The sequence below is a fragment of the Xiphophorus maculatus genome, chromosome 11 (genome assembly GCF_002775205.1).
Source record: "Xiphophorus maculatus strain JP 163 A chromosome 11, X_maculatus-5.0-male, whole genome shotgun sequence".
Lineage (NCBI taxonomy): Eukaryota > Metazoa > Chordata > Actinopteri > Cyprinodontiformes > Poeciliidae > Xiphophorus > Xiphophorus maculatus.
The window spans coordinates 25,391,667-25,406,306 of NC_036453.1; the positions used below are offsets into that span (position 1 = coordinate 25,391,667).

The 14,640-nt window shown below is 37.9% G+C and overlaps 1 protein-coding gene across 3 annotated transcripts in view; it reads right to left on the reverse strand.

Moving 5' to 3' along the window:
* mtmr4 (myotubularin related protein 4) overlaps positions 1-14,622 on the reverse strand; it is a 46,716-nt gene extending 32,094 nt beyond the window's left edge. The window contains exons 1-2 of one of the 3 annotated variants that reach the window (XM_014469433.2): positions 14,554-14,622; positions 9,140-9,244 (exon numbers count right to left, since the gene is read on the reverse strand). In XM_014469433.2, the coding sequence (XP_014324919.1) occupies positions 9,140-9,154 (15 nt within the window). In that variant the 5' untranslated portion in view covers positions 9,155-9,244; positions 14,554-14,622. Of the gene's footprint in view, positions 1-1,816; positions 2,642-9,139; positions 9,245-10,298; positions 10,469-14,553 lie in introns of those variants that run through there. The other 2 variants (XM_023342584.1, XM_005800823.3) reach the window with 2 other exon arrangements.
* Positions 14,623-14,640: the final 18 nt, after the last annotated feature.

Genomic DNA, 14,640 nt, shown 5'->3' on the forward strand with positions numbered 1-14,640 from the left:
AAATTTACTTTTCATTCTTATTTTTTAGGGATATTTGAACAGTTTTGTGCAAAAACCTTGAAAGTTTTGAGGCTCTCTAGCCATCTCTATGAGAAACACTTCAGGGTTCAGTTGCAAATTTAAATTTACCTCATTAGAGGAAAAAAAAAAAAACTGCTCAGCCATTGAAAGTCGATTCTTCTATCATGGCTTCAAGAATCAAAACAATGATAATCTAACCTCATGTTTACTATAGAGGTCCTCTTGTAATTTTCTAACTAATTTTGCTTTCAAAACATACTTTCAGATCCCACTGTAGTCAAAAAGCTCAATTTTAATTTAGTTTAAGTGATTTTGTTTTAGAACCGTAGACCCTTCAAAAATATTCACACCTATTAAACATTTTCATATTTTGTCATGTTAAAAGACAAAAAAACAAAGTAGAGCATTTTGTTAAGAGGGAGGAAGACAACATTCTTTTTTTTTAAAAAAGTGAAGTGTGGTAATGTAAATTTAACCACCAACATATAGTCGTCCCCCATGTGTTGGTGGGGATACTTTTCTTCACTGAGGAAAGGAAATCTCATGAGCGTTGGTGGGACGTTGAGTGCAGACAAATACAGGAAAATCCTTGAACTAGGCCAGTCAGACGCTGCAGGAAACTTGAACCTGGAGCGAAGGTTCAACTTCAAGTAGTGGAAAGACGGCGCTACGATGAAAGGTCTAGAAACAAACACCTGCAGCTGTAATTGTGGTTAAAGCTGACTCTACAAAGTATTGTACCAGTGTGGCTGAATATAAATCCAAGCCACACTTTTCAGATGTTATTACGTTTCTGAACACTAATTTTCTCTCCATTTTTACAAATAAAGTATTTTGTCTTGGTCTATCACCAACTACTTTGTAATAATCAAATAAACTGTTGTATGTCCTGGTTATGATTTGACTAAAATTTAAGGATTCATTTTTTGATTTTAATGACTGTTGACATGCCTTTGAAAAACTTGACTTGTCACTATGTTCCAGATACCACATGTTGGCATATTAGCATACCTTCAGGATGCCTCAGAACTCACTGAGCAACAGAACATCAAGATAAGTTAAACTTTATATTTACTTTGCTTTATTCCTATAAATTTTTACAAAATTTTAGAAGCTTTAGAGATTAAAATTCTAACATATTTTCCTTGTGAAACTTCGGAGTCACAAGATGTTCATTCTGCTTTATCCTATTATTATATTATACTTTGAAAAGCATAATATGGGATAAGGTAAGAAGGAAAACACAGAAGCCCTAGATGGCGAGTTAAACAACAGACTAGCTGAAAGTTACAATGGTCAATGAAGTGTAAACAAAGAAGCATCAACTTATTCAGTTCCACAGACGTGCGGTCACATTCTCCTACCTGGAAACTGAGATTTGACCTTTCTCTAGCTCCATCTTGACATTCAACAACAGAAACACACCTGCTCCACATCAGTCTTCCTTATTTCCTCCAGAGAGACCAACTCTAGCCCTCCACTGCAGCTAGCGTGGCACATCTTGTTCTCACTCTGGGCACAAACATTTTGAACCCGACCTTCTCCGGACCAAACCTCAGCAACTTAAAAGTAGTCATTCATCATCTCCTTGTTAACAACACACGTACATTAACTGAAGTTGGTGTTAGTTAATAACTGTAGCACTCATGTTGATAAATCCCTTCCCCCTTTGGTGAGAAGGCAGGCATGCACACACACAGGTGGTGAGGTGAGACGGGGGGAGCAGCAGGAATACACACCCACTGTAATCTGAACTAGGGCAACAACGAACACAATAACATGAGAGTGAACTTACAAAGCAGTTGAGCATGGAGCAGGACACCCTTGCTGCGAGGCTCATGTCGAGGAAAAGCAAGACTGTGCCTGAAAGACGAGCAGCGCGACTGCAGCACTAGGAGCCGGCGTGACCATCCTTCTCCTAGCCGCCCCGGCCCCCGTCGAACTAGTGTACCCCCAGCCACCTTTAGCGGGTTTCTCTCTACTCAAGATGTGCTGGAGGATGACAAGCTGGTGTCATTTAGGATCCCAAACCCCAGTCCTCTCCCCCCACCACTCCAGAGAGGGGAGAGGGAGCGTGCCGGCGTCTGAAGACGGTCCCTGTTGCACGGCTGAGAAAAGGAGGATAGTCCATGAAAGGTACAACGAGGAGCCGCAGTCCGATGGAGCCGGTGAGGTAAAAAACTGTGGGAAGAGCTGAAAAGCACCGCAGATGGAGTAACGGAGGGGGGAAAAAATGGGAGAAAGGAAGACTGAGGGAACTGCCTGATGCTAAGCTCCACCCCTCCGCATGTGCATCAACCTCTCTCTCTCCATTTGACACGCTCGCATCTCTCCTCCTGTATCCCTTTCATCTCGCACTCCTCCCCCCGCTAGCTTCTTACAGGAATACGGTTCTTGCTAAGCAAGCAGCGTAAGCAGGAGGGCCGACAGGGAAAGCTGCCGCGCACGTGCTATCTGACAACTGCAGTGTACTGTGCCCTCCTCGAAGCTGCACGCGAGGTACGCTCACAGCGGTTTGACGAATGCGCCGGACACGCACGCACATGACATAAAAACCACCACCAGCTGATCCCGAGGCAGAAGAGAAGGGGAAAACCCCCTCAGCTTGAGGTTTATCGTCACAAAACTGCTGCACTGGATGCGGCGCAGCTGCACTTGTGTAGCTGAGGAGAGAGGAAGGGTGGGAGGGGGTCTGAAGGAGAGGGGATCTATTTGGGGAGCTTTGGTGACACAGCGTTATTGAAAATCCTTCCTCTCCACCATCTCTGCACTGTGGACTGCATCAGTGGATGCAGAGCTTCACTGGGGAAGTCAGGGAGTATAAAACACCCCACCATCGCCAGCGTCACCCTTCCCCCTGCCGAGTCGTGACAGCTACTCACCTACAGCTGCCTGACCCCACATTATGTAACGTGTAATGAAGTAAACAGAGAATGCAGCATTGCTGGATATTGATTTTATGGATGAAAGAATTTGATCCTACACGATAAGGTTGTGCTTTAAAGTAATGAAATTACATCATTACTGATTTTTTTATAATATATATCCAAAAATAGAAAAAAAGGACATCTGGAGTATCAAAGGTCAGTCAGGTACAGGCACTTATGCAACAGTAGTATTTATTAAGTTTATGTACAGAATAAAAATTATTAAAATTTTAATCAAGCATATTAGTCTGTAATTGTAATTTTTACATGACGTGTATTAGAAATAAATATTTAAACATTTTGCTTTAAATCCAACAGATGTTGGCTCGGTCCTCTGTTATTCAGTGTGTGAGCTGTCCAGCAGAAAACAATGACGCTGAAATGTTTTTATGGGTGCTAATAGGAGGAATATCAACTTAATGAAGAGTTAGGAACTGTCATGGTTAAATTTCTATGGTAAAAGAAATTAATTTTCTTTCCACATGTAGCGAATTTAGCTACAGAGCTAGTCAAGCTTCTTAACCCAGTAGCAGTGAAGATCACTTTGGCTGTGGTCTTTAAGAAAAATGTAAGCCATTTTTACATTAAATATGTTCCCATTACCCATTGTTATCAAGGATGTAACACTAAAAAGATCAAATAAAATCTGAACATATCTCGGTTTTAAAGTAACGATTCAACATGTTTGTTTTTCTTTTTTCACTTAATTCAGCAATGAATCTACTTGAGTTTCCATAAAGAAGCCAGCATAGAATGACCAGAGATCTTATTTGATTTTGTCAATTAATAAAATAATTTAGCAGAAACCACCTAGTTGTGGTAATATTACCAAACAGCAGACTTTAGTGATAGCTGGGAGTGGTAGGGTTAGGGTTCCACTTCCTAAAGTATCGTGGCAGAATGTAAAGTTGGATCTTATAAACTTTGAGAATGAAATTACATGGCACTCATTCAGTACAAGTGTGAACTGAAGCAAAAGGGTTGCAGCCAAAATTTCCAATAAAACGCATTGTTAAAGCCATGATTCTTATTTTTGCTTTTAGAATAAATTAGAATTATTAGAAACAGAAAAAAAGTGTTAGCAAGAATTTTACTAAATAAAATGCTGTAAAATGTAAAAATGCTGTGGGTGCATTTTTAGACATAAAAACTATATCTTAATGTAATTATTCATCAGAATAATTACATTTAGACTACTTAAAAGAAAAAAACAGGCGGTAAGAATTGAACTGACTTTGCTAATTTAATTCATTTCAGAGTTTTTTTCACTGGTAAAGAACAAAACTTCTCAGAAATGTTGCTTAAAATTAACCCCCCAAAACCCAATATAACTGGTTACATTTTATCTGGTTAAATTTTGTCAGTCTGTTTTATCAGTGAATATAAATATAACATGAAATTTAAATAAACTGAAGTGAAACTAAAACTGGGAATTTTAGGGTTTTTTTTTAAATGTGTTTTAAAAACAGGTTGAGTGTTTATTATTGTTTAAAAAGAGGAACCGTGTTTCTTCAGCTTCTCTCCTTGGAACAAAAAACAAAAGTTATTTCTTGCAGACTAAAGAAACACAAAAATCGATGTTCAAAAGTGAAGAAAAGCTGTATGTACTCTGGCATCTTTTATTATGATGACAGAGTAAAGTGGATGCTTTCATGTAGTTTTAACATGAAAAAACTAAACAGAGCTTTATAGATTTCTATTTATATAGAATGTAAACCATTCAGCTAAAGTTTCTAAACATTTGTCCTTTTAATAAAGGCCCAATACCTTATCTTTTTTTTATCAGAGTAAAAATCTTGATTTGCAATCTGAAACTCCTTTGGTCATAATGGTAGTTAAAAATTAACAAAGAACCTTTGAAATGAGTAAATCACAACCTGCATATGACGTTAGCCAATATGTATTTCTGCCTATTTACATTCAAAAGCTCCACTTTAGCCAGTCACAAAAGTGAGCAGCAGATTTAGGCTCCTGTCTCCGGGTTTATTTTAGGAAAACAGGGCAGCGAGTCACCAATGCATGGTGTCAGCCTACATGTTCATACACAGATATAGAAGTGGATAAGATGAGAGATGTTAGGCTGCATGTCCAACTGGGCAAACCAGTAAAAGTTGAGAGCAAACTGTAAAAATAACCATCGTTTCCCAGCAATTTCAACAATTTGAGAGAAACCAGTATAAATATAAAGTATCTCTATGTAAAAAGTGTTGAAAATTAGGACAGTTATGCAAAGAATACATCTCACACAGTAACAAAAAAGAGAGAAATCCCATGTATAGTACACAGAAGTTAGTGTCAAAGTTACATATTTGACTGAAAGCACAGGAAATAGTAGGGAACTAGACTACACAAACAAGGTCAAACTGTGACAGAAGCAAAGGTCCCTTCTGTCAAATCATTAACATCGACCTTAAATGAACTCGTAGGCCTCAACTACAAGCCTACTGGTTGCTTCTCAAACCACCCACACCTATGCACAGGATTTAATTGGGTTTGAAGCAAGCTTCACTTATAATATGAAACAGGGACAAAACACACCTTTGCCCATGTGTGTGTGCGTGTGTGTGGTGTGTGGGTACGTTAACTTCTCTCACCAACTCCAAATAATCACACAAGGTAGCTTTTCAACGCACAACGGGTACAGAAGCAGGAGTAAAATCAACGCTATTGTCCTTGTTTCCATGCTCCCATTATTCCACAAACAAACGAGCGGCATGAGCGGACAACAGCACAAATTCAATACCTTCCATCTTGTTTTAGTTGAGAAAGAGTGGGAGGGGGAAATGCTTGAGGCTGGGAAGCCATTATAATCACCCTCTCACAAGAGAGGATTAGCAGGATCATATTTCCTACAGTAGCAACTGCTGGAAAGGAGTCAGACAATCCCACCTGAAGTCCTAAACCGTGAAGAAGAACTTAAAACTGACGGAAATACCCCTACCTGAAACCATTTAGAGGCTTACTGAAAAAAATATGACTTCCTAATGGAGTTAAAGGAAACACAAGTCAAACCACTTGTTGCACAAATACTGCCAACATGTGTATATCCGAATCATAATCAAAACAATAATATGGCCTTAGGTGACCGCCTGCGACTGAATTACTTTAGCAAGGTTTCTGCAGGTTTCACCAACTCAAATTTAAGACTTTTAAATGCTTTTTTAAGACCTGTGGCTGGAATTTAATACCTATATTGCTACAGAAATGTATGAAATTCATCCATGATTTAGCAAGTCATGATAAAACAAAAATGTTTTAAATCACCCGTGACAGATGAAAAAAAAGCTAGCTAAATAGCAAGGGTGTGCTAGCAGTAAGTTAGAGGTAGCCTCAACCGTCTCGAGTCACAGAACCCAATGTAAATGTTTCAGGTCTTAATTTTAGATACAGTCATTTAAGACTAATATATTTTAAGGATGCACAGACACCCTGTTTAAACTGTGTCTGTTTCACCTAGTCTAGCATTGCAGTTCAAGTATGGTTTCTCTTGCAGAACACAACTGTGACCACACCCAACCACTCTACAACATACCTAGGAAGGCAAGATTGGAGACCTGATGGTGGAAGTAATACATGGAATTAAACTTTACTGCAGGACTCGCTGGTTAGCATTCTTATTTCACCTGTCTTAGTGGGCACAACACCAGTCGGGCCGCCGTCTGAGCCAAAGGTCTCATTAAAAAGCTGGGAGCTGGGCAACCAGCCACAATGACAGGGCAGATCAGGACGATGAGACACATGTCCTCCTGTTATACTTCCTGTTTCTGTTCCCTTTAGAGTCATCTTGACCATAACTTCTCTTATCTTTCTAGGTCTAGGTTACGTTTTCAAAACAAAACTCAATACAAATGTTTTTTTCATATGAGCAACTCGCTGTGCAAAACAATAATCAATAGTGTTTTGCTATGTGTAAACACCACTGGATATTTTTGTGTACCTTCACTAGAAAAGCACTGAAATGTGCTAAACTAAATCAACAAGTCATATAAAAAAAAAAAAGACATGCCAACATTAGTCTGGTACTTCAGAAGTAGTAAGACTTTAGCTTACTGAAGACAGTAGCTGAATCCTCAGTGTCCAGTATTTAAAGAAACAAATGACACAGCTGGTGTATGTGTGTTTGTCGGAACATTACAGTGGATTTCTTAAAAATTATTTAGTTCTTCAAATCTCAGCCATCTGTGGTATTACAGTTCAATGAATGGCAACAAATAAAAACTGAAACAACTTAGTTAATCTGTGCTACTTTTTCTTCCTCTAAAAACTGAACTAAACGCTACAAAATAGTCTATCCTGAGTTTGCTTTTTGAATCAAGTACTGCAACACCACAATACTAATGTAATAGCGCAGAGGGAATGCAGTGTTTGCATAAATATGGCATATATTTTAAGAAAGTATGGAATGAGGAATCAACAAACGCACATTTGACTTGAATCAGTATCAGAGACAAAAACATCCAGAGTGGAATATCCATGTTGTCAACTTTTTATGGCTTCTGCAAATTGTAGGAAGTTAAATTTTAAGACCTTTTCAAGACTTATGATTTAAATGCAAGAGCTACATGGACTAATAAAATAAAGTACTGACCTAATAGCTTACATTTAGCTTACTTAATGGGTTAAGCATGTTTTCCAGCTTTGGCAGGAGCCTCAAGTGTCCTTGTATATCAGCTACCCCACTTTAGGGTCTTCTTACTCTATACAATAAGCTTCATAATGGCTGCGGCTGAGGTGCTCAATTTGAATGCCTGCTTTCACGCCAAACCTCTTAAATATACACTTTCTCATGATGTCAGAGTAGATTGTGAATAAGGTAAGACTAGTTTTATTCTAATGCCTTAAACATACAATGTAATAAAACAAGATAGATTCAATAAGAGGATCATATGCTGGTTTGCAGGGAAGGGTGAATGTCAGGGGATCAGGTCCCTTTGCCTAATGTAGTTTCTAGTTTTGTCACAGCATAACATCTACAGTACATTCCTACGTTAGAACTAAAACACATTTATGCCTTCATTACATTTTAAAAGAAATGTTTATAAAAAATGCAATTAAAGAGCAAATGTAAATGTTTAAATGTAGGTAAATGTACATTAAAACCTAAAATTTAAAAAATCTTGATGGATTTTGGCACTTTATAAGGCCTAAAATTAAAAATTACTACATCTAAGAGTTTCAATAAGGTGTATTCTTGAAAGGTAAATTTAGTTGTGAGTTCATAGAAAAGTGCTTTAGTGAGAATGTTCAAAACATACCGACTTTTTCCAGAACACGTCCACCAGAGAATTAAAGTAAATAAAGTATTAAATGGACAAATCCCCAGTCAGTTGTAGACTATTTATTCGTCTTTACTGGGAGCATTTCATGCCATCCCAGAACAAAACACCCAATATTTAATACCTGGATCTCTGGAGTTTTGTCATCTATAGTTTCAAATGTCACATTTATATACATATAAAGCAGGGTTTTTGTTTCATGTAAATATAACATCAGCTTGATGTTATACAGTGAATATCTGTGTCACAGAGTTCCATCAGAGCTGAGACATTAGTGAGCTGCTCTGCTGCTTTCACTGATTAAGACGACAGTGAGCATCTGAAGACGCAGCACTGCTGACTGTGCTGGTACCTTGTGGAGCCAGAAGGAGTCACTATATTCCTGCTTGGTTTGCCAAAAACAAACTAAAATGTTTCTTTGAATTCAAAGAGTTGGTTCAGACATGAGTAAACGATTAGTGCCTCCCACTTGTTTTAGTTAATGACAAACACAATTCTGATTTCTTTCACATATTTTTATAGTTGACTGATGCCAGCTTTCTGCTTGATATTTTTCCATTTCTGTATCTTTAAAAAAACACACCCTGTGATAACAGCAAAAAGGCCAGTTTGGCCTACAGTAACACTTGAGCTGGACGCGATCAACATGCGACAACCAGGAGGTTCTGAACAGCGTTGGAAAGATCGAGGTATGAAGGGTGGATTCTGTAAAACTTGTGTGCGACTCTTCGCGCCTTGTTTAGACCTGCAACCACACTTTGCCGTTTCCTGTAACAGAGTGAGGTTCCAACTTGTCGAATTGTTTACGGGCTTCAGAGAAACAAGCGGATTAAAACGCGTCAGGAATCAGTAGGAGGTGACTTTTTTTTTTTTTTTTACACATACACCCGGCCCTCCTCGGTGCGATTGGCTCACCATGTTGCCAGCCATCGGCGTTGCAGACAGAGACAGTGGGTGCTCCCCTTCAGACTCCTCCCCTCTCCTCCTGTCTGCTGGGCTCTGCCGTGCCAGCAATGAATCCTGCCAAGATAAAAATAAATAAATAAATAAGACACATTACATTCAGACTTTTTCTGTGCGTGGGTGTTTGCTCAAAGAATTCCAACACCCCTTTCCTTCAAAGTACAGCATAAACTATAGACTTATAAATCTATAGACCCAAGAAAACACCCACAATTCAACAATTTTCCCAAATAAGGTTGGAGATAAACACTGATGGTTTGACCGGCTTCTTTGGACGACAAGTGCTCTTAGTGAATGAGTTAAAGTCAACGCAGGGACGCAGCACACATGTAGCGCTGCAGGTGGACACGCAGGAACGTGCCAGACGTGTACTCTGACACCAGCGTAGTGACACGGGAGCACATCGGCTGACCTGACCGGAAATTCTCTGATTTATGAGAAATGCCGAGTCAACGTTCCCTGTCAGGTTATCAGCAGTCAGACAGATAACTTTTCTCCACACCTAAAACACAGCGAGGAGCTCGGTGGGTGTGTTGCCCTAATAAAAACAGATTCTTAAAAATCACCTCAGCAGTGATTATGTATTGGAAACACAGAAGACCTGAAGCTAAATGGCATTTTTATATTCCTACCTTATCGGAAAATGTTATACAACAGTGGACACCTAAATAATACAATACAAATATTTAAAATATATATTTATTTTTAACCTGGGAGTTCACTGAATGAATGTGAAGCCCTCTGCTGCTGAATGCATTCAGTGCATTCTTTTGCCTTTGCAAGTTCAGTCAGGAGGAAGAGGAGCATGCTCAGTGCAGGTTTAGAGATAAAGAAAAAAGGAAAACACTGGCTTTCAGACAAAACATGGACAAAGTGTTTACTTCCTTGTTTAGGACTAGACTAAACAATCTGATTATTGTTTCACATTGTTCTATCAAAGTTTTTACTTGCCATCCTCTTGCTCTGCTCTTTTTTTTCTGTTTTTTTTTTTTTTTTTACCGTGACACACCCCCTTTTGCACAACACCGCAGAACAGAACGAATTTTATTTTATTTTTTTAAATAAAAAGAAGAAACATACTCACAAAACCAAACTTTAGCTGCAATCTTACCTCAAAGTGTTGGATCAAACTTTCTGTGAAAAGTTCAGTCTACTTTTTAAAGCTGAATTAGAGCTGGGAAGAGTTGCAGTAGCCTCTGAGTCCCAAACAGAAACTGCTTGTAATCGAGTGTGTGACACACCTCCCTCCACTACTGCTTGCTCTTCCGCCCCCCGCCTCCCCTTTCCTACTCTGCCTCGCTCCCTGAAGTGAAAGAAAGTCATACTGCAGGCCACACACGCCTTACAACATACAGCGCACTCGTGACTCGTTTAATCGTGGGGCATTACTGTCAATTCCGAACGTACAACACTGATTATTCCATACAGGCGATGTGTTATATACGTGCAGCTGTAAGAGATCACACTAAAAACGAAAACAACCTATTAACTGGATTAACTCTACAACTTTGTATTTTGGAACTGGCAGCAGAACTACAAACCAAAAACAGATTGCATCAACTAAACCGATCGTTTATGCAGGACAAACTGTAAAAAACATTATTTATACAACATCTACCTAAACATTTCCTGTAATCAGAAAGAAGCTTCTAAACTACATTAGCAGGAGCCAAAAGAATCCCACTTTGTTGTATGTTTGGGTGACTGAAATGATTAATCGTGATGAATTACTGAAATAATTGTCAACTTGTTTACCAATCGATTAATCGTTAACTGTAGTATGCAGACAGGATACTTAATAATAGGACATTTTTTAGCTGCAGATCAATCCTTTGCTACAGACGATCAAGAATGCTGTGTTGTTGCATTCTAGACAATAATTTTTAAGATTATTGTTTATTCTTAAAAAGAAATGGACTTGTTTATTTGCCTGTTTTAGTGCAAATAAACCCCTTATATCCAATATTGTATAAAAAGACAAGTGGTTAAATGAAACGCCTGAAGAATGTGCAGGTTTCTACTGCAGCCCAAAATAACATTTTAACCACACAAAAAGACAAAAATTGCACAACTTTTTTTACGCCTTAGTGCATTGAAATCACAACACTTGAGCAGATTACAAATCATTCGTCGACATTATAAACAGTGAACCTCTGAACAGATTCTGGCACATTTCAAGATGCAAGGAGTTCAAGCCTTACGCTTCTGAGTCACAATTTGACCCTAAAGCTGCAATAAATGACAAATTGGAAGCAAAACAGTGATGATGACATTCTGCCACAAAACGAGTATGAATGCTTTCATAACCCTCTAAGATTCTGTGCATGATTATCACAAAATTTGTAAATGCAGCATAACCCGATTTAACAGTACAGTTAGCGTCGATCCATCCATGACTCTGTTCTAAAGTTCTGCCTTTTATAAAGGAACCAGAGACATTTATGTGTCTGAAAGCTTATTTTGGGAGAGAAAACATTTTATGTTGATGAGTTACAAGAACAGAAAAACAGAAAAAAAAATATCATGTTATTTCACAGGCAAGAAATTAAATCAGAAATGACTGATTGATTTCAGCAAAAAAAAGTCTAGCTTTTAGCTTAAGACACCTCAGCCTGAACAACCAAGCATGTAATTCAATTCAATTAATTGAATATGAAGACAGTGACAGCGCTCATCCCGCTCACTGCAGCATTTTATTAAACTAAAAACCTACACAAACTGTTTTCAAACAGCAACTGCCCTCATCTTGCTACGCATCTTGCGCAATACTCAGAAGATCCCAAATAAAATCATTCAGACCCTTGGGGCTGCAGTTTATGTGTGGTCATACTCGCCGGTGGCTGGCAACGAGTTATCTGGAAATCGAAATTGCAACAGCAACAGCAGCTAAATAGGCGTGTCCCTAGGGCTGAAATCAGGTGACAAAAGTTTAAAAAAACAATTCCAGGTAAATGCTCCTGCACTGCTGTGGGTGTCCTGTGGCTGCTCATGCAAGTCAAATCATGCTTAAACACACTCAGTATTATGACTGAAATAAAACTAGAGCTAAATACACTGAATCTGAGTCATTGCAGTATCAATCTGTGTTATATCACAACCGGACTATTTGGATGCAATATTTGGTAGCACATTATATTTTAAGTAACATCCATGAAAACCCTGCTGCCAATAATATTGTTAGCCAGCTGGATGGACTTCACTGACCTGGATGAGCTAAAGTGGTAAAATAAAACCTCAGGACAATGCAAGTTAATCATAATCGATATTGTCAAAGCAATGTAATCTCAATAACATTTTTCCTCATGTAAGGCAGTGTTTAGAAAAGCAACATCTAATAAAATGTTTTTGGTACATCACAGTAAATTAGAATATGTGCTTCGATGAGCCATGTTAGATAAAAGTGTTATATATTTTACAGAAAATGTCCTAAAAAGTCAAGTTTACCAATCTTGTTAGTAAACTTACATTTTCTCTTCAAACATACAACCCTACACTAAACACATCGGCAGTTTTCGGGTAATGCATTTCCGTACAAAAAGTGTTTTATCAAGCGTCGTGTGATGCTTCTTCCACAGAAATATCAAACCGCTGAGATGCTTCTTATAAGAAAATCAAGTTTTGCTTCACATCATGTGACTCTCAACAGAACATCATGTGTTACATCAAGATATCAAATAAAGACATCGAGTCAGCCTGATTAAGGTTTTATCTGGTAAGTAAAAAAGTTACTATTTAGTGTTCAAATAGTTATTTGAGAAGCAGTTTAGCTCTTCAAATCTCAGCCATCCGTGGGATTACAGTTCAATGAATGGCAACAAATACAGACTGAAACAACTTACTGAATCTGTGCTACTTTTTCCTTCCTTTAAAAACGGAACTAAACGTTACAAAATAGTCTATCCTATTTTTAGATCACTGCTGTCCATAATTTTGTTCATTTGACTTCAGTTTCTCACTGCAGTCCAACGGGAGAGGCAATAATGTCAAAAGAAGAGACGTAGGAGTAATTTCCAACTGAAACTTTCTGTGTTGTTGCAGTAGTTAGAGTGATGAACTGCTTTGCAAATTGTCTCAAAATAAAAATAAAATTTGCTAGCTCAGTATTCTTGGATTTGCCCGTCATTATATGAAAAAAATTAACTGGATTTTTCTCTTGAAGACGTTTCAGCTCTGATCTCAAAAGAGTTTGATATAAACTGAAGGATTCGTTTACGTGTCGGTTTATTTCTCACTACGGCCTTCTTTGTCAGTTTTTGAAGGGGGCTTTTATTGTGGCATTAAAGTATTTGTAAAATAAATTCTACAGATAATATATGGAGTGATAAATAATTTTTTTTATTTGAAGAAAAAAAAGAAAATAATGTCGTCTTCCCAACCCAACTGGTTATGCATCTATAATAATATAATACAGTGGAAAAATAATGAAATTAAGTATTTTAAACTGACCAAATAAATGACAATAAATAAATAAAAATTGTTCAAACCCATCCATAGCTATGGTTTAGTATACATTTTTAAAACAACTTTATGACAGAAACATGCTGTATTTAAAAATACAATTCTAGTCCAAATGTACCACTTTTTAAATCAACTGAAGTTTATTCTGTTTGTCAGAGAAAACAAATCCGGAGATCACACCTAAAAAGAAAGAAAAAAAAAGATGTATAATTATGAAATACAATATTTCTACTAACTCACGACAATAGCTCTGTTTAAAAAAAAAAGATTTAGCTCTTTAGCAGTTCGTGCACTATTCTGCTAGTCAGTCTATTAAAATTTTATTTTAATCTCATTTTTCTTCGTTTATTTCAAACAAGAAGGGGAAAAAACGAAATAAAATATGAGTGATGATAATTATTAGAATCTATTGATAAATAATTTTCTGTAGATCCAGTTTCTATTCCTCCTGGATGAACAATAATTTTGAGGTAAAGGCTGAAATTCCATGGTGCTTTTCAATGAACTGTGGTAAGAAATTTCCAGAAACAAACATGCTGTTTGAGGAACTGATGAAAACACAACAGGTGTAAACAAGGTGGGTGAAGTTTAAACCCCCGTTGTGTGAAAGTGAAAGTCGAAGCCAGTTTGTTCACAGACAGATGCTGTACTCCAGCGTGACAACTCATCAAACCGAAAGCGTGTCTCTCACTGAGAACTATGTGTCCAAAAGCTCTAGCTGTAGGCTAGCTTCCGGATAGCAACCTTATAAGAAGCAGCTGGGTAAAACTCGCTCATATGTCCATTGAAAACAACCCACTAGTTTAAGGTTCACAAGTACCACCTTAGTCTGAAAGCCCAGGCGCGTGTCACATAAAATATACCGCTAAGAAGTCACTTAATTTAAAGAAATAAACCGAGTTACTCACTCAGAAAGAATCAGCTGACACAACGGTGACTCAGTAGACTACACAACTTCCGCATTCTTGTGCGATGACAAGGACGCCAGCCAATAG